The sequence below is a fragment of the Cnephaeus nilssonii genome (genome assembly GCF_951640355.1).
Source record: "Cnephaeus nilssonii genome assembly, chromosome: 17".
In the NCBI taxonomy this organism is placed as follows: Eukaryota; Metazoa; Chordata; class Mammalia; order Chiroptera; family Vespertilionidae; genus Cnephaeus; species Cnephaeus nilssonii.
Genome location: NC_137088.1, coordinates 40896619 through 40917382, shown reverse-complemented (window position 1 = coordinate 40917382; position 20764 = coordinate 40896619). Strand labels below are relative to the sequence as shown.

Here is a 20764-nt window from a genome sequence, read left to right as displayed (position 1 = left end):
CCATGCAATGGGCTTTCTTGTTCTTTAAGCTTCTACACAGCAAAAGAAACCATCAACAAACACACATTGCATTTTAATGATGCTTCTTTTAATTTGTAAATTCCTCTCTTTTTATTTTTTCCTTCACAGTTTATTTGTTGAAGAATTTAGGTTTGTACTATAGTTTCCCACAGTCTGGGTTTTGCTAATCGCATTTCTTTGCATGCTCTTTTGGCCTTTGTATTTCCTATCATTGGAGCCAGAGACTTGATCAGATTTATATTTGATCCTCATCCCCTCCCTTTGACACAAAATCCAACATCAGAGGTAATATATTGTCTTCCATCAGGTGGCATGTGATATCTGGTTGTTTCTGTCCATTATGTTAAGAGATAGTGATTTATTAAAGAGATGTAAAAGTAGTGATAATTTTATGTTAACATTTTTTACTCAGTTACTAGCTGGAATACTTATAGAGAAACTTTGCCTCATTCAATATTGGATTACCTGGTGGTACAGATTTTGGTTGTTTTTGTTTTATGAAAGGATAAAAGCTAGGTTTTCCTCCATCCCCCCCTTTATTTACCATTTTTCAGAATACTGCATTGGTTTACTGACATCTCCAACATTTACCCAGTTATTTGTTCACTAGAGGCCCAGTCCCTCAGCCCAGCTGGTGCCCTCTTGCTCCCTGTGGGGAGCGGACCTAAGCCATCAGTCGGACATCCTTAGCGCTGCCACAGAAGTGTGAGAGGCTCCTGCCACCGCTGCTGCAACTCACCAGCCGTGAGCCTGGCTTCTGGCTGAGCAGCATTCCCCCTGTGGGAGCGCACTGACCAGGGGGCAGCTCCTCCCTTGAGCATCTGCCAGAGACTTGATGGTCAGTGTGCATCATAGCGACCAGTTGTTCCACCATTTGGTTGATTTGCATATTCGCCTTTTATTATATAGGATTTTTATGTGTCGTTAAGAACTACTAGATTTAAACATATTGCTGAATTTTAACTCATTTAGTTATTGTCCTTATTGATGCTCATGTTGTCCCAGGCTGGCTGCTATGTTCTTTTGACATGGCCATGGTAAGAAGTCATTGATATTTTTTTTTTTTCTTTTACTGTCTTGTGTTTTAAAATATTCTAGGCTCATCTTGTACAGAGTGGGAATTGGCCATTTGCCAAAAAGTTACTGACATTAGTATTTGAAATCAGTATTTCAAAACTACAATATGTTCAGTCAAAACTATATAGGATATACTACTCCTGGGTTGGTCATTGTTTCTAGGTTTTTCATTGGACAGACTTAGGAAGGGTGTGTGTGTGTGTGTGTGTGTGTGTGTGTTTTATATTTAAAGATAAAATACATTATAAGTTCATACTATTACTCTCAATTGAGATGTAAAACTACAAGGTTTTTATTTAGTGTCCTGTTTTAACATCTTTCTCTTCTTTTACTCATGATGAAGCTCTCAGTTCTCAAGGATTCCACTGGTGATAGAATTAGAATGCCACATAACTACTCATTTTCTTTATTCTCCCATATTCAAATAACAGTATTTACTCTCCAACCAAAAACATGATTATTGAAACAGAATAAATTTTTCCCAGTTCTTTTTTTGCAATAGAATATATTTCACTAGAGATACGATAATTACTATGTTTTACAAATCATTTGAAATAGTCCCTTTCTACCAACTATGTACAAATTTAGGTTCTTTTATTTCATTTTATCCATTTAACATTAACTCTTTTTTCAGGTAGGAAGAGTGGTGTTTCTCCTAAAAAATCAAAATACATGACTCCAATGCAGCAGAAACTAAATGAAGTATATGAAGCTGTAAAGAACTATACTGATAAGAGGGGTCGCCGCCTCAGTGCCATATTTCTGAGACTTCCCTCCAGATCTGAGCTGCCTGACTACTACCTGACCATTAAAAAGCCAATGGACATGGAAAAAATTCGAAGTCATATGATGGCCAACAAATACCAAGATATAGACTCCATGGTTGAGGACTTCGTTATGATGTTTAACAATGCCTGTACATACAATGAGCCTGAGTCTTTGATCTACAAAGATGCCCTTGTCCTACACAAAGTCCTGCTTGAAACTCGGAGAGACCTGGAGGGAGATGAGGACTCTCATGTTCCAAATGTTACCTTGCTGATTCAAGAGCTTATCCACAATCTTTTTGTGTCAGTCATGAGTCACCAGGATGATGAGGGAAGATGCTACAGTGATTCCTTAGCAGAAATTCCTGCTGTGGATCCCAGCTTTCCAAACAAACCTCCTCTTACTTTTGACATAATTAGGAAGAATGTTGAAAATAATCGCTACCGGCGGCTTGATTTATTTCAAGAGCATATGTTTGAAGTATTGGAAAGGGCAAGAAGGATGAATCGGTATGTTTTCAAAGCCATTTCTTTTTTTCTTTTTTTTTTTTTAATAAACTGTGATCTTTATTGTAAAACTGAAGAAAGAATTCTGCTTTCATATACTCTTTCAGCTTAGGTGCATGATTACAGTTGGTGGAGTGCTATTTTGAATTCTAATTAACCATAACTTCTAGAGAGAAAGCATCTAGATTAGTACTGATGAGAAGAAGGAATAAGACAAAATTGGAGATCTGTTGAAAAGCAAAACTTAAAATACAGCCTTTCACAAATTTTTAGGAGAGATAGTGGAAGGAAGGGGGAGAGACAGAGAGAAACATCCATGTGAGAGAGAGACATTGATTGGTTGCTTTCTGCATTCAGGGCCAGGGATCGATCCTGCAGCCAAGGTACATGCCTCTAGCCGGAATTGAACCTGGGACCCTTCAGTCCACGGATTGACTCTCTATCCACTGAGCCAAACCGGTTTAGGTCACAAAATATTTTTTTAAAGGATAAATTTTGTAATTAGAAATCATATGGTTTCCTTTTGAAGGTTGATTTCTATTCAAGTATATTTTAAATAAATTAAAATTGTTCTAAGGTATTGATCTGAGATTAAACTGATTTAAATTTGGTCACCATTTCAAGTACCTAAAAGTACTTTTTTTTTCTTTTTGATCCTCACTGGAGGATGTTTTCCCATTGGTTTTTAGAGAGAGGGAAAGACATAAATATCATTGTGAGAGAAACATTGATTGGTTGTCTCCTGCATGAGCCCTGACCAGGGCCCAGGCTGGGAAGGAGTCTGCAACTGAGGTATATGCCCTTGACTGGAATCAAACCCAGGACCCTTCGGTCTGCAGGCCAACACTCTGTCCACTGAGCCAAACTGTCCAGGGCAGGACTTTTTTTTTTTTTAATCTCAGATTCTAACTTTAAGTGCCTTCTGCTGACATTAAATGTTCTAAAAGAAGCAATTAAATTTCTATCAAGCTTAAATTCCCTTTTAATTTTGATTTGTCATACATTTTTGCCACACAACAATAGTATGCTCGACTGTTAAAACAATTTCAGTTCAGCAATTACCGTGTGTCTTCTTTATGCTCTCAGAGTCACTTGGAGGAATATAAAAAGTTAAAGATACAGACTCTACCTTCTTAGAGCTTACAGTCTATCATGCTGAGAATTAGACTTTTAGGCAGTTGCCATGGGGTAATTCCTTCTGAGGAGTTTGTGAAGCCTGCATTTGTTTTGGATCTTGAAAGAAAAATTAATAGTAATGTTTGCTGTTCCTGTTTAGCACGTATTCTTTGTAAATCACCATGGTAAGCACATTATGTAAATAATCTGCAAATTCTAGATAATCTCTAGTATAGCCATTCTAGGTAGGTGATAATCTTCCTAGTTTGCATGTGAAATAGAAATGCACAGCCTTGCCAAAACCGGTTTGGCTCAGTGGATAGAGCATTGGCCTGCGGACTCAAGGGTCCCAGGTTCGATTCCGGTCAAGGGCATGTACCTTGGTTGCAGGCACATCCCCAGTAGGGGGTGTGCAAGAGGCAGCTGATCGATGTTTCTCTCTCATCGATGTTTCTAACTCTCTATCCCTCTCTCTTCCTCTCTGTAAAAAATCAATAAAATATATTTTTTTTAAAAAAGAAAGAAAGAAATGCACAGCCTGGCCCGTGTGGATCAGTGGTTGAGCGTTGACGCATGAACCAAGAGATCACCAGTTTGATTCTTGGGTTGGGGCACATACTCAGGTTGCAGGCAGCCAATTGATGTTTCTCTCTCTCCATCCCACTCCATTCCTTTCTCTCTAAAATCAATAAAAACATTTAAAAAAAAAAAAATAAGTGCACAGAGAGAAGTTGCCCAAAGCCACATAACTAGTAAGTGTGGTGGCTCATTTTGTTACCCACTGTAGAGGGCTAGGACTGAGACAGTCCCCAAGACACCAGTCATGGAGCACAGCCATGAATGATAAGACTTGAGCAGCTATATGCACTAAGAACTTGAAGTCTGACAATTGTGATAGGACCTATGCTTAGGAAAAAATAATTCCAGGCATGAGACAACATATAACAAATTGATATTTAGTAAAGATGATGCAGTAAGGAACTCTGCACTAGAGTTCTAAAAAGGCTTGAGACATCAGAAAAAATGGAAGCATGGGTGAGATTCACATAGGACAAGTGGTATGAGTGATGGCATAGGGTTAGGAAAGGAATATGGTGTGTTCAAGGAACAGGTCGAGTAGGGTTCAGATTGGAGAGGCCCTGGAGTGACCCATTTAGGAAAGGTCCTTATTCTTCAGCAGTGGAAATAGAAATAAAGAGGAAGACCAAGGGTGGGGGAGGGTGTGTGTGTGTGTGTGTGTGTGTGTGTGTGTGTGCGCGCGCGCGCACGCGCACAAATGCATTTTGCAGTCAAATCTGCGTTTGTCAATTATTTTTATTCAACAAATGTTTATCGAGTGGCTATCAGTTAGGATCATTATCTGGATGCATGGGATACACCAGTGGACAAAACAGACAAACCCTGCTTTCATGGAGTTTAGACTTCTGACTTCTGTTCTTGTTCTCAGTTTACTTTAGTCTGTAAGTCTAAAGTCACTCTCTACCACATCCCCATTATATCTTGGTGTTAGTTCTGTGAGTCTTTCAAAGTACATTTGTCTCTTAGATTATTAGCAATTTATCTTATATAGGTAACATGATTTATTTTAAGAATTAATCAGATTTGTATCCCAAGGAAATGAGTTTTTTTTTCATTCTCCTGTTGATGTGACTGATGCTTGCTTCTGAAGCCTGGGAGATAGAGTCTAAGGTTTATTTATATAAGAAAGTGATCCGTTTCACTCTCATGCCCAGAGCTTTGTTGTAAAACATGAGGAATGAATATCATACACAGTACTTAAGAAAAACTCATGCTGCCCGGACATTCTGGCTCAGGATTTGAGCATCAAGCTATAAACCAGAAGATCAGGGTTTGATTCCCCATCAGGGCACATGCCCAGGTTGCGTGCTCAATCCCCGGTGGGGGGGTGTGCAGGAGGCAGCCAATCCATGATTCTCTCTTACGATTGATGTTTCTATCTCTCCCTCTCCCTTCTTCTCTGAAATAAATAAATAAATACACACACACACACACACACACACACACACACACACACACACACTAGAGGCCCGGTGCACGAAATTTGTGCACGGGGGGGGGGGTTGAGGGGGTGTCCCTCAGCCCAGCCTGCACCCTCTCAAATCTGGGATTCCTCTCACAATCCAGGACTGCTGGCTCCCAACTGCTTGCCTGCCTGCCTTCCAGATTGCCCCTAACCGCTTCTGCCTGCCAGCCTGATCACCCCCTAGCCACTCCCCTGCCAGCCTTATTGATGCCTAACTGCTCCCCTGCCAGCCTGTTTGCCCCTAACTGCCCTCCCCTGCAGGCCTGGTCACCCCTAACTGCCCTCCCCTGCAGGCCTGGTCCCCCCCAACTGCTCTCCCCCACAGGCCTGGGTTTCCCCCAACTGCCCTTCCCTGCAGGTCCAGTTGCCCCAACTTCCCTCCTCTACCAGCCTGGTCACCCCTAACTGCCCTCCCCTGCAGGCTTGATCGCCCCCAACTGCCCTCCCTTGCAGGCCTGGTCCCTCCCAACTGTCCTCCCCTGCTGGCCATCTTGTGGCGGCCATCTTGTGTCCACATGGGGGCAGCCATCTTGTGTATTGGAGTGATGGTCAATTTGCATATTACTCTTTTATTATATAGGATAGAGGCATGGTGCACGGGTGGGGGCCAGCTGGTTTGCCCTGAAGGGTGTCCGAGATCAGGGTGGGGGTTCCCTTAGGGCGTGGGGCGGCCTGGGTGAGGGTTGCTGTGGTGGTTTGCAGGCTGGCCATGCCCCCCAGAGACCCAAGTGGAGGTCCTGGTATCTGGGATTTATTTATCTTCTATAATTGAAACTTTGTAGTGGAGGCCAAGGCAGGCCAGGACTGCGGGAGCTTGGCTTCCTCCATCGCTGGGGGCAACCCAAGCCTCCTGCTCTCTCCAGCTTCGTTGCTGCCCCAATTTTTGTTGAGATTTATTTATCTTCTATAATTGAAACTTTGTAGCCTTGAGTGGAGGCCTGGGCCTGCCAGGGTGTGGGAAAGCTTGGCTTCCTCCATTGCCAGGGAAACGCAAGCCTCCTGCTCTCTTCGTGGCCGCAGCCATCTTGGTTGGGTTAATTTGCATACTCGCTCCTGATTGGCTTGTGGGTGTGGCGGAGTGATGGCTAATTTGCATATTATTCTTTTGTTAGATAGGACACACACACACACACACACACACACACACACACTAGAGGCCCAGTGCACGGATTCGTGCACCGGTGGGGTCTCTCAGCCTGGCCTGCGCCCTCTCGCAATCTGGGGCCCCTTGGGGGATGTCAGAGAGCCGGTTTCAGCCTGATCCCCGCAGTCCAGGCCAAGGGACCCTACTGGTGCACAAATCTGTGCACCTGGCCTCTAGTATGCATAAAATATCTTTGGTTAATCTCTTCCCGCCCTCCCCTCTCCCCCCTTCCTTCTGAGATTCATCAGTCCTGTTTCATGTTTCCATGCCTGTGGTTTCTGCTCCTGCGTTGAGCATCTGTTCCCTGGTTGTCAGTGCGCATCATAGCTATTGGATGGTCGGATAGTCGCTTAGGCTTTTATATATATACTAGAGGCCCAGTGCATGAAATTTGTGCATGGGGGTTGGGCAGGTCCCTCAGCCCTGCCTGCACCCTCCCCAATCCGGGAACCCTCAGGGTATGTCCGACTGCTGGTTTAGGCCCCATCCTGCAGGGGATCCCTCTTGTAATCTGGGACCGCTGGCTCCTAACTGCTTGCCTACCTGCCTGATCACCCCTAACTGCTCCCCTGCCAGCCTGATCACCCCTAACCGTCTCTACCTTGGCCCCTGCACCTGGGACCCAGGCTTCCCTCCCTCTGGCTGGCCGAAGGCCCCTGGGACCCGGGCTGGCTTTCCCCGGGACCGCGGGCAGCTTCGCCTGGGCCTGTCAGGAAGGAAGTCCGGAAGACTTCTGGTCTAATTAGCATATTACCCTTTTATTAGTATGCACGCGCGCGCGCGCGCGCGCGTGTGTGTGTGTGTGTGTGTGTGTGTGTATTTAAATAAAAGAAAAACCTACACTGGGTGAGTGGAGGTGGAAAAGGGTAGGATAGGGAGGATAAATGATGATAGAAAAAAATAAAAGTGGGGGGGGACCCAGGCTGCTGAGATGGAGATGTATCATCAGTTTAGTGAATGATAATAAACCATGGCTTTATTTACTATATTGCCAGTCATGAAGATAGATGTCCCAAAAATATTAAGTTCATGAGTTTAATGAAGTCCATATGCAGTAGATTTTTATGTTCACACTTATCCTTATCCACCACTGCTCCCAACATCACATCACCTAGGACTTTATACCCTGAAATAGAAGGGATCTGAACAGTGAGGCATAGAAAAGTGCACTCAGATGACAGTAGTTTGTCTATCAGAAGTATTCAGTAATAGCACAGTGCTGACTCCTGCCAGTTGGCCTCAACTTTCCTAATCTGCTGGCAATAGTCCTGGATTAAGTATTCTGACTCCATTGCAGGTCTGACATATCTGTAAGGATTACCCATCAATTATGTGTAATAAAAGTTATTTCTTTTTCCATTTTGAGATTTTGTTATTGCACATTCAGGGAATACCTAGCTTCATAGATTAATAGATTCTTCATATTATTTTGTTTAAATAAATAAAATAGAAAGGATATGTCCGATGTTTAAAGGCTCTATAAGTAAACATCCAGCCCTTGTCAGTTTGGCTCAGTGGATAGAGTGTTGGCCTGCTTACTGAAGGGTCCCAGATTCAGGTTTGATTCTGGTCAAGGGCACATGCCTGGGTTGCAGGCTCAATCCCCGGCCCTGGTCAGGGCTCATGCAGGAGGCAGCCAATCGATGTGTCTCTCTCACATCAATGTTTCTCTCTGTCTCTCCCCCTCCCGCTCTCTCTAAAAAAGTCAATTGAAAAATATCCTCAGATGAGGATTAACAACAAAAAGGAATATCCATTACTAAACCACATGACATGATGGAATTATAAATTTGCCCCTTTTTTTCATTGTAATATTGATTACCAAAAGTGTTTTAATTTTATATTTAAAATTGTAAGCTATTATAAAATGATTTTTAATTTCTAGTGAACAGTCTTCAGATATTTCTATTCAGAAAACAGGCATCAAAATAGTGTTGTAGGAGTTTCCTTCATTGGTCAGTTTTATTCTTACTGCTTTCCCTACAAGTACTAGCATTTCTAAAATGTGCAAAGAGTTATAAAAACTTTCTGGAAACATCCATTTTGGTTGTTATTGGTAGTATTTTCAGATTTTTTGCAATTTCATCTTTTCTGATGAAGAGAAGCGGGGCAGGGGGAGCTTTGCTAAAGCCTGATGCTCTGGTAGTGGGTGTCAGCAGGCCACACTCGCCTGACCAGAAAGAATGTCTATTAAAACTGTTGCTAAGACTTTGTCTGTGGTTACTTTTGTGAATACTTTTTTCAGACCCTGGTATTCTTACTTAATATAGTTATACACAAGGCCCGGTGCACAAATTCATGCACAGGTGGGGTCCAGCCAGCCCGCCCTCATGGGGCCCCATCGGGCCCGGCCAGCAGTGGGGAGGGGCCGCGGGTGGTTGGCTGGCTGGCCCCTCTCCCGGTTGGGGTGTTGGGAGCCGATCAGGGGCCAACCGGCTGGAGAGGGGGCCGATCGGGGCCCGGATCAGGCTGGTTGGCTGCTGCAGTGCATGTCATAGCCACCGGTCATTCTGGTTGTTCCGCTGTTCCAGTCGCTGGGCCTTTATATATAGAGATTTAGGCCTTCCTCAGACCACAGTGAATTGAAATAGTAGTAAAATGTCTACCAGTACAAATTCTGAACTTATTTTGCCTAGCCCTCTCATTTAAAGACTTTTAAAAGTTTTCAATATGACATAATTTTTTCCATCTCTCACTCTGTTGCCTCTGATGGTTCCCAAGAATTATATGGTTATTTCTGGGAAATTAAAATGAACATTCACCTTGAACTATTATAGGATCCCGCATGACTTTACAGTTTAGGTCAAATATTCTCTGAGTCGTACCAACCTAGGCAACTATGATATGCAAATCCAAAAAGGAAGAAAAGAGACATTGCCTAAATCTTTTGTTAACACTTTATGTAATGCGTTGGTCCCTCAATTAAGAGAAAGTAAAAATTAATCCAAAGGTTAGATGCAAGTCAGCGTTGCACATGATATAGAAGCTTAGTATAGTTCTTGATTTTGGTAGCCTCCTTCTGTTGTCAAAATCAACTGGTGCATATGCCATGTTTCCCTTCTACCCCAAAACTGTACGAGGCCTTTCCTTTTATAGGAGTTGTGCAAGGAGCAAGCCTTCATGAAAAGGAAACTGGTGGGCATGAGGCTTACCAATGAAAAAGGACTTATCAAGTTCTGTTCTAACGAATTTTAAGGAGATAACCTTCTTAGAACTTTGCAGAAGTACCATTATATCAATTAACATTATAGAAGCATTTGATAGAATTTAATATGTAATTGGGGTGTTTAAAAGAAGCAGCTTGTATGTCAATAGATACTCTTGATGTTGTTATAGGACAGATTCTGAAATATATGAAGATGCAGTAGAGCTTCAGCAGTTTTTCATTAAAATTCGTGATGAACTCTGCAAAAATGGAGAGATTCTTCTTTCACCAGCACTCAGCTATACTACAAAGCATTTGCATAATGATGTGGAGAAAGAGAAAAAGGAAAAATTACCAAAAGAAATAGAGGAAGATAAACTAAAACGAGAAGAAGAAAAAAGAGGTTAGTTTCTTTAATATCAAGAAATATACTATACTATTTTCTAGCTTGCCTTGTAATTAGCTGTGGAGTAGAGTCCTGTTTGAATAAATGAAGACTCAAGGTGTTGACACTTTCAAAATAGACATGGTAAGATGGAAATGTTTTTTATCAATATCAATTTGGTCATCAGACTAGAAAAAGATTGGAAGTTACATGTGACACAGCTATTATCCTGATATTTCAGAAACATAGTCAATTAATTCACAAGTGTGGGAGATTAATACTATTTGTAGATAAAAACCTAAGGGGCCCAGCTAGGACTAGAAAGCACTCTCAGCTTTCTAGCCCCATTATTCAGCAATATGGGTCTTCTCATACAGACTCTAGGCCAGATAAGTAGAGGGTATTTTGACTGAACCTGATAACTAGAAGGAATTTTTAAAATTTTAATTGTACCAATCTAAAATATTACTTCGAGTCACTTGTCATAAGTTAGAAATATTTTGACAGTGGGAGCTTTTATTAGAAACTAGAGGCCCAGTGCATGATTGAATCATGCACGTCAGGGTCCCGATGGACTCACCATCATGTATCCCAGCAGGCCAGGCGGCACCTCCACCTCCTCGCCCCTCAGACTGCGGCCCTTCGAGTCCATCGGGACCCTGACGGATGGCCGGGGTGAAAAAGCGCCCCACAGGAGCGGGCCGGTTAACCCGGACTTCACAGGGCAGGAGGTGCAGCGTGTGCGCAGAGCGACGGGGCGTAGGTGGATGCGGTGCTTCTCCATGTCTTCCTCGTCGCTGCTCTCCATCCTCTGCCGGGTTTCCGTGGCTCGCTGACTGAGGCCAGAGCTCGCTCCCCCACTTTTGATGATCCGCGGCGGCTGAGGGGGTCTCCCCTGCTGTTGAGAGGCGCAGGGGGTGGGACCCCCTCAGCGGCCTGGATCTGGCCGTTGAGAGGCACAGGGGGCGGGAGTCCCGCCCCCTGTGCCTCTCAACAGCAGTGTAGCCCCGCTCAGTGGCAGCGGATCCGTGCCTCTCAATGGCCGGATAGGCCACCCTGAGTCCCGCCCCCCAGCCTCCGCCGCCCAATCGTGGGCGTAGCGGAGTGATGGTAATTTACATGGTACGCTATTATTAGATAGGATGTGTTCATTGCTGATAAAGTTCAAGTTCACATAGATACCTTGAATATATGACTTCCTAAGAGTTATACTAGTATTTAGCATCAAATCTGCTCTGTTTCCCCCGACCCAGGCAAAAAAAAAAAAAACAAACAAATTAAGTTGATTTAAACAAATTTTTATAAGCAATGGCATATGCAAAAAAGAAGAGAAAGGAACCTGGTTGGTGAGAATAATAATTTTACCAGCACAGGGCTAGCTGCAAAAATCCACCAGTTTTGCTGTCAGAGGGGATGAACTCATTTAGGATGGCAATTGGGGGGGGGGGGGGGTGAGGAGGGTCTCTGTCTTTGCCAGCAAAAAGTGATTGATGCAAAAATGAATGGGGTAAACCTACAGCTTTACTAGTCGAAAATGACAAAGGGGTTGAGGAATATTAGCTGTAGAAGGGGTGAGATAAGTTCTCCACACAGGCTTAGATGATTGGAAAACTATGCATGTGCAAGGGAAATATGAGAAGTGGATGTAAAGCAAAATGCAAGTGATACTTGAAAGTTGGCTACAATTTTGAATGTATTCCCCAAGCCACACTTTCATAAAGACATAAGACATATCAGACTGAATACAGATAAATCATTAGAGGTTGAATCCTTACAGGTTTGAGTACTTGAGTACAATCACCACCTAAATCATTCGTTGGTTGTTAGCTGTACAGACTTAGGAGCAGCCCTTCTTGTCATGTGTCTTAATATACTTACAATGGGAGTCTCAGAGGAGAGGAGAGGAGAGGAGAGAAAGAAGGGGGAAGAAAAGTATTTGAATACATAATGGCTGAAAATGTCTCAAATTTGATATAAACATTAACCTACAGTTCCAAGAATACCAAGTAAGAGCACACAAAGAGAACCATATCTAGATATATCATAATCAAACTGCTGAAAGAAAAAAATCTTGAAAGGAGCAAAACAAATCATCGTGTTAAATAAATAATATGGTAATGGCTCATAAGCAATAGTAGAGGCCAGAAAGCAGTGGAATGATATTCAGAGTGCTGAAAGGGAAAATATTGAACCAAGAATTTTATATCCAGCAAAACTATCCTTCAGAAATGAAGCTGGAATAAGACATTCCCAGATAAACAAAAACTGAGAGAATCCACTGCTGGCAGATCTTCCCTATCAGAAACCAGAAATAATAAGAGCTTTGGGCCAAAAGAAAATGATGCCAGGTGATAACTAGAATCCATAAGAAGTACTGAGGAGTATTGTAAATGCTAAATATGTGGGTAAATGTAAAAGACTGTGTTTGCATTTTTCCCCCACTTATTTTCTTTTTTAAAATATTAGGTTATTTAAAGAGATTATTATAATACTATTGTTACAACATTTATAGAATTACAGCAGATCCTCAAATACAAATTTTGTCCAATATTTCATTATAATATGGATGAGATGAAGTAAAACCTTAACTCTTGTTTATATCAATTAGCCTATAGTAAAAATTTGTTATGCATCATTTTGTTGTTGTTGTTAATCCTCACCTGAGAATATTTTTCCATTGATTTTTAGGGAGAGTGGAAGAGAGAGGGAAAGACAGAGAGAAACATCGATGTGAGGGAAACACATCGATTGGTTGCCTCCTGCATGAGCCCCGACCAGGGCCCGGGCCGGGGAGGAGCCTACAACCAAGGTACGTGCACTTGACCGGAATCGAACCCTGGACCCTTTTGTCCACAGGCTGATGCTCTATCCACTGAGCCAGACAGCTAGGGCTGTTATGCATCATTTTGCTTAAAGTTGATTATCAACTGCTAAGTGAGGACTTAATGTATATGACAGTAACAGCACAAAAAAACAGAGCTATATTGGAGCAAAGTTGCATTATTTAATGAAATTAAGCCAGTATTAACCTGAAGTAGATGGTGGTAAATTAAAGATGCATATTGTAATGCCACTTGAAAAAAATTAGCAAAGAAGTTAATACCGGAATTAAAATGAGACTCCAAAAATGTTTGCTTAATATCAATGAAAGCAGTAAAGGAGGAAAAAAGGAACAATAAGACATATTAAAACAAATAGCAAAATGGCAGGCATGAATTCAGTCATATCAATAATTACCTTACATATTGTGAATAGGCTAACCATGCCAATCATAATGCATAGATTATCAGACAATTTAAAAAGTAAGATTCAACTATATACTGTCTATAAGAAAATCATTTTAACCCAGCTAGTGTGGCTCAGAGGTTGCATGTCAACCTGTGAACCAGAAGGTCCCTGTTGGATTCCCAGTCAGGGCACATGCCCAGGTTGCAGGCTTGTTCCCCAGTAGGGGACGTGCAGGAGGCAACCCATCAATGATTCTTTCTCATCATTGATGTTTCTATCTATCTCTCCCTCTCCCTTCCTCTCTGAAAGCAATAAAAATATTTTTTTACAAAAAAGAATAATTTTAGATTTAAAGGCATAAATAGGTTGAAAGGGAAAGGAGGGGGGAAATATACCATGAAAATAGTAACCATAGTGAATTGGAGTGGCTATATTAATATCAGACAAATAGAATTTAAGAGGAAAATGTTACTAGAGATTAAGAGGAATATTTCCTAATGTTAAAAGGATCAAGACATTTGGAATATATAATATTCATAAATGTATATACACTTAACAGTGGATCCTAAAAAGGTGTGATGGAAAAGTGACATACTTGAAAAGAGAAATAATTCAACAATTATAATTCAGTACTCCTTTATCAGCAATTAATAGACCAACTAGACCAAAAATCAGCAAAAGTATAGAATATTGAATAACAATGTTATAGACAGAATGTTTGTGTTCACCCCCAACCCCCCAAAAAAAAATTCATGTTATATAGCCTAATCTCCAATGTTACATTATATGGAGATGTGGGAGGTAACTAGGTTTGCATGTAGTCATCATGCTGGGATTAGTGCTAGTATAAGGGGATAGATAAAGAGGAAGAGACAGCTGTCTATGAACCAGAAAGTGAATTCTCACCAGATACCAAATCTGCTGGCACCTTGATTTTAGACTTCTTAGCCTCCAGATCTGTGAGAAATGAATGTTTGTTGTTTCAATCACTCAGTATATGGTGGATTTTTTTATAGCAGTCTGAGCTAAGACAAGGACTATTAACCAACTAGACCTAACTGACATGTGTAAAACACTATACCCAGTGACTGCAGTATACACATTCTTGTCGAGCAGCATAGACCATTATTTAGGACTAGTAGCCCGTTTGCACGAAGATTCGTGCAATAGACCTTCATTCACCTGGCTGCCTGCACCAGTTTTCTGCCGGCACCGGAGACCCAGGCCTTGGCTGTGGCCCCCGCCTTCTGCCTTCTTTCAGGGTCGGGGCTTGGCCCCGGGCGGTGGCCTTGGGCTCGGCCGCACCCAACATCCCTGCTAAGGATCGCAGGAGCCGACCCCCAGTGGTTTCCCGCGATCGGTGTAGGCTCCCCGCTGGTGCCCAAGGCCGGGAAAGCCTCCGCCCTTGGGCTCTGCCACACCCCAACGTCCCTGCAACGGTTTCCTGGTGGGCGTGGCTTGGTTGGTGGGCGTGGCTTGGGCATAGCGAAGGTGCGGTCAATTTGCATATTTGTCTATTATAAGGTAAGATAGACCATATACTAGGTCATAGAAACAAAGTTTCAGAAAATATAAAAAGATTGAAATCACAAGTTTGTTCTCTGGAAACTGGGATTAGATTAGAAATCAGCAACAGGAAAAAATCTGGAAAGTCCCCAAATATTTGGAAATTAGGCAGTACCTTTCTAAGCCATGGATCAAAGAAGATATCACAAGGAGAAACCTTGAACTGAATGAAAATGAAAACACTAAAATGTATGGGTTATACCTAAAGCAGTTCTTAGTAGAAAGTTTATAGCTTTTAAGTACATATATTTGAAAGCAATAAAAATATAAAATCTCTATTTCCACCTCAAGAAGTTAGAAAACAAAGAGCAAATCAAACATGAAGTAGAGAAAAGAATAAAGATCAAAATGGAAATCCAAAAGAGGAAACAGAAAATGCCAATGCTATAAGGGGTATGAAGTTTGGGACCACCATGTTATTTCTATTGACAAAATTTATATAGAATTTTTTTATTTAGTTGGCACTTTTCCTGGCAATGCAAAATTAACCCCGTGCTGACCAGTCCTGAGTATATTTGTGTTTCTGTGTCTGAACATTGCTGACCGGTCACAAGTTAACCTGTGTCTTTTTCTCAACTTGTCAGTCAGTATTTCCAGAGACATGAGGATCAATACCTCTAATTCTTTCCATCCTTTTATTATGGCAAAAGTTTTTTAAAAAAGATGTGTCGAGGCAGAGAAGAACGTTTGAGTGATTTATATGCAAACACTTTTTTTTAATTGGCCGAGTGACTTTGGAAGTCAGTTGGAAGATAGTACTTTGTCGGAAGATAGTAATGAGTCTGACATTAGACATCACAAAGGCAAAAGAGAAATGTGATGGTTAGTATCCAAAAGTGAAATTGATTCTAAAGAATAATGGACAGGAAAAGACATTTTACCAGCCTTGGAGGATTATACAAATACGGTATTTCAAGTGTAACTGTTTAATTTGAAGACCCACAAAGTATAAGTGATGTAACCAGTTTATTTTTTTATAAGATTTTTTTCGATTTCATTATTTCTCAAACCAATTTATACCATCACCAAATGGGAAAATGCCACAAAACCTCTGCTAAAACTTCACCATGGAACGACATTACAAATATGGACATAAAGATGTTTCTTGGTTTAATTATATTGATGGGACTAACGAAGAAGCTAGAATGGAAAGATTACTGGTCAACCGATCCTTTACTTGAATCACCTTATTTCCAAAATGATGACTGGAAAGAGGTTCGAGCAAGTACTTACATTCTTCCATCTAAACAATAATTCACAAACAACGTGTAACACAGACCATCTTTACATAGTCAGACCTCTTTTTGATCACTTTATCTTGATATTTAAGTCTTTACATATACCAAAACAGCAGTTACCACTCAATGAAGCAATGATTCCATGGAGAGGACACATCAGATTCAAGACCTACAATCCGGCAAAAATAATAATTTATGGAATTTTAGTAAGGATACTTTATGAAAGTGAGAGTGGCTATTTTTGCAACTTTGAAATCCTAATATATAAAAACCCTGGGTCCGTCAGGACCGGAGGCTTGACCAACCAGAAGTCAGTCCTGCAGTCAGTATTGGGTTGCCGTAGCAACCCAGCACTGACTGCCTGCTGCTGCAGGCACAGTGACCCAGCACTGACTGCTGAGGGGGCTGCGAATCAGGCCCGGAGAGAGGCCTGAAGAGAAGCAGGGTCTGATCTGTAGCCTGTTTGGCAGCTGTTGATCAGCACTTGCCTCTCTCTTTCTCTCCTGGCTGGGCCAGCAGTTGCGCCTCCATTTCTCTCCAGGCCTCCACCGGGGCTACTGATCAGCCCTGCCTTTCTTTTTTTTCTTTTTTTTTCTTTTTTTTTAAATATATTTTATTGATTTTTTTTTACAGAGAGGAGGGAGAGGGCTAGAGAGTTAGAAACATCAATCAGCTGCCTCTTGCACACCCCCCACTGGGGATGTGCCTGCAACCAAGGTACATGCCCTTGACCAGAATCGAACCTGGGACCCTTCAGTCCACAGGCCGATTCTCTATCCACTGAGCCAAACCAGTTAGGACAGCCCCGCCTTTCTGATCAGGCCCCATTAATAGGCCCAGAGATGCTGATTGGCATAGAAACTGACCAATCAGAACCAGATCTGGGTGAAGTGTGAGGAGTCCATGGCTGCCTAGGAGGCGGAGCTTTTGACCGGCAGAGGAGGGCAGTTGGGGGCGAGGTCAGGCCTGCAGGGGAGGGCAGTTGGGGGTGAGATCAGGCCGGCAGAGGAGGGCAGTTAGGGGTGATCAGGCAGGCAGAGGCATTTAGGGGCAATCAGGCTGGCAGGGAATGGCCGTTGGTGGCAAGATCAGGCCGGCGGGGGAGGCCCGTTGGGGGTGAGATCAGGCCAGCAGTGGAGGGCATTTAGGGGCGATCAGGCAGGCAGGCAGAGGGTTTAGGGGCAATCAGGCAGGCAGGAAGGTAGCTTAGCCATTAGGAGCCAGCGGTCCCAGATTGCGAGAGGGATGTCCGACTGCCGGTTTAGTGGGATCGGGCCTAAACCAGCAGTCAGACATCCCCCAAGCAGTCTCCGATTGGAGAGGGTGCAGGCTGGGCTGAGTAAATCCCTGTCCCTTCCGTGCACAAATTTCATGCACCGGGCCATTAGTATATACACTGAGTGGCCAGGTTATTATGATCTCTGAACGCATAATAATCTGGCCACTCAGTGTATATCCTATATAATAAAAGGCTAATATGCAAATTGTCCCCTTGACCAGGAGTTCAACCACAAGGCAGGCCGGCCAACCACCCATGTCCCCTCCCCCTGGCCAGGTTGGCCAGACCCCACCCATGCCCAAATTCATGCACCGGGCCTCTAAAACACACACTGAGTGGCCAGATTATTATGCATTCAGAGATCATAATAATCTGGCCACTCAGTGTACATGTGAAAGCAAAAAGTTACAACAGATTCTATTATCTTATCTTACAACCTCTTCTTGGTTCTTAGCATCATATTTACCAAGATAATTACTACATCAGAGTATCTACAGCCAAACTATTACTGAAGAACAAAACACTGGTCTGTGGAATAATAAGGGAGAACCATAGGTTCCCAAAACTACTAAAAGAAAAGTAACCATCTTGCTTGAAATAACTGGTCAGCAAAATGTTAATGATAGCTGCTCCTTAAATTATTCTAGTGCAGTTTACAGAGTGTAGCCTCTAGGCAAGCATCAACAGCATCATCTGAGAACTTGTTAGAAATGCAGATTCTCTGGTTCCACTTCAGATCTGCCAATTCAGGAACTGAGGGCAGCACCCAGCAGTCTATCTTTTAACAAGTCCTGTAGGTGGTTCTGATGCAAACCTAAGTCTGGGAACCGCTGCTGTAAGGCCTTGGATTTAAAGAGCAGAGGAGCAAGAATTTATGGCACCTGTCTTCCTTGGTGGATTAACAATGACACATGAAGCCATTATTTGATGATAACATTCTAGAGAACGGGTAGTACTAACATTTTAAAGTCTACTGGTCTTTGCCCTTAATTGATCCGTAGCTACCAGGAACTATTTCCAGTGACTTAATAATCTATGAAGACCTATGGTAGAAAAATAGAGCCACATAAAGACCAAGACCATAGAAGATTTTTGTGCCTTTCCCAGCACTGTACCTATTTCATGACTAGAGGAAAGGGAGCCCTCCTACTTAAACATCCCTATTAATAACTCTCTTTTTTGCACTAACTCAGAGACTGTAATTCTCAGCAATGTGACTGGAAGTAGGTAAGGAATGTTGCTTTGCCATAGAATCTGAAGTCAGTACTAGAAGGACTGAGTAGGAAAAGCTATAGAAGCAGTGTGCTCTGAGGGTTATTGTAACTAGTTATTTTTAACCAGAGAAATAACTGTGGTCTGCTTCACATTGTCCTATGTCAGTTTACTTTATGAATATTAAAGAACAGCAAAACAGTAGAAAGTAGGATAGTGGTTGTATCTGTTTGCCCTCTCTGTGTGTAAGCCATGGAGGAAGTTTCTTAATCAGTGACAATATAGATCTCACATACCCTGATGTTATATTAACCTTTTGCACTCGGATGTCGAGTGTGACTCAACACGGTTAGCATCGGTAGCAGCTCGTATGTCGAATTGTATTGAATGTATCAATAATGTGAAATATAAAAAAATCCAAATAAATAAGTTTGTATGAAAAGAAACTCCAGTTTTTTATTCTACTGCCGCGCTTTGTAAAATCTGGGGTATTTAAAAAATTAAATCCCGAGTAGAATAAAGGAATTGAGAAAAAAGCAAGCGAGTGCAAAGGGTTAAATACCAATACTAACCACTCATACAAGGATAAATACAAAAAGATAAAGCAGCAAAAGAGGACTTTCACTTAAACATGGCAAACTGTAAACCAGTGCTTATTGCAGCTTCTTCCCAAAACATCTCTAAAATGATGGAAAGGGTAAACACAGAAGCATTTCCTGCCCACAAAAAAAATGTAAAAAAAAAAAAACAGTGGAAGAGGAGATAATGGCAATTAAAATTTGAAAGCTAGAAAATGGATTAGTTGCCAACATTAGCTTCAAAGATAGCATTGGATGAAGACCTTAAGAAGGCTATTTTTTTTCTAGAAATGCATAGGGATTAGAATACCAGGTATTCCTGAAAATACAGGTGCACGTGTGCTTAAAACAGAAAAGTCTAAATTTAAAGTTACTGAACTGCCAGATCGTCTCCCAAGCCCTTCCTGTGACTGTTCATCCTAAAGAGTCTAGACTTAGGAACAACCAGGATGACCTAAGGGTGAGGTTATAGTTCTGAAGAGAGAGATTGTAAGACCCCTGGCCTTCTTTAATAACTTAACTCCTAGGCTTAATAGTTCTGAGAACAGGAGATTTTTTTTTTTTCTCTTAAGAAATGGACCAGACAATGGGGAAAAGCTAAAGATAAAAACATCTGGAGGTCCCAAATAAAATCCAGCAGTCAACCAGCCCTGTATGTGCATAGAGAGCTTATAATCAGCTTTTTTAGCATTTTCCCTTAAAATAGGAACAGGTACTATTTAAATAGGACCAAATATTTAAGGAAAAATCTCTCAAATGTAAAATAGAGAACAAAACAAAAAAAATGAACTTGGAGGAAACAAGGGGAAATGGAAGGAGAAAATTTAAGAAAAAAGACAAAACCTATAACATTTAGACCTTCAGCGAGATGACAGGCTACTGCATCCATAAACAAATTATATGATGTGTGAATTACCCTTAATAATAAAAGCGTGATGTGCTAAGTGTGTGCTCAACTGGTTGGCCACTCAACCAATCAAAGCATAATATGCTAATGATATGCTAACGCCGCTCAACTGCTTGCTGTGACGTGCACTGACCATCAGGAAGCAGACAGTTGACCAGTTGACCAGTCGCTGTGACGTGCACTGACCACCAGGGGGCAGACTCTCTGTCCGTTAGGTTAGCTTGCTGCTGGGTCCGACTGATCGGGACTGAGCAAGCTGGGCCAGATACGCTCTGGAGCCCTTCTGTGGTCCCTCCCCCGCTGACCAACCTCCTGTGTCCCTCCCCGGCCCCTGATCGTGTACCAGTGGGGTCCCTTGGCCTTGCCTGCGCCCTTTCACAATCCAGGACCCCTCGAGGGATGTCAGAGAGCTGGTTTCGGCCTGATCGCGCAGGCTAGGCCGAGGGACCTCACTGGTGCACGAATTCGTGCACTGGGCCTCTAGTATCTCAATAAAACTGTTGAAAAAAATGATAGAGAGGGATAGGGGTATAATATTGATGTTTAATGG

General features: G+C 42.3%; 1 protein-coding gene across 30 annotated transcripts in view; it reads left to right on the top strand.

The window, feature by feature from the left end:
- Nucleotides 1-20764, top strand: part of PBRM1 (polybromo 1) — a 134287-nt gene that overhangs the window by 63164 nt on the left and 50359 nt on the right. For all 30 annotated transcript variants that reach the window (XM_079795194.1, XM_079795204.1, XM_079795197.1 and 27 more), the window contains 2 exons: nucleotides 1733-2375; nucleotides 10013-10224. In XM_079795194.1, the coding sequence (XP_079651320.1) occupies nucleotides 1733-2375; nucleotides 10013-10224 (855 nt within the window). The remainder of the gene's footprint in view (nucleotides 1-1732; nucleotides 2376-10012; nucleotides 10225-20764) is intronic.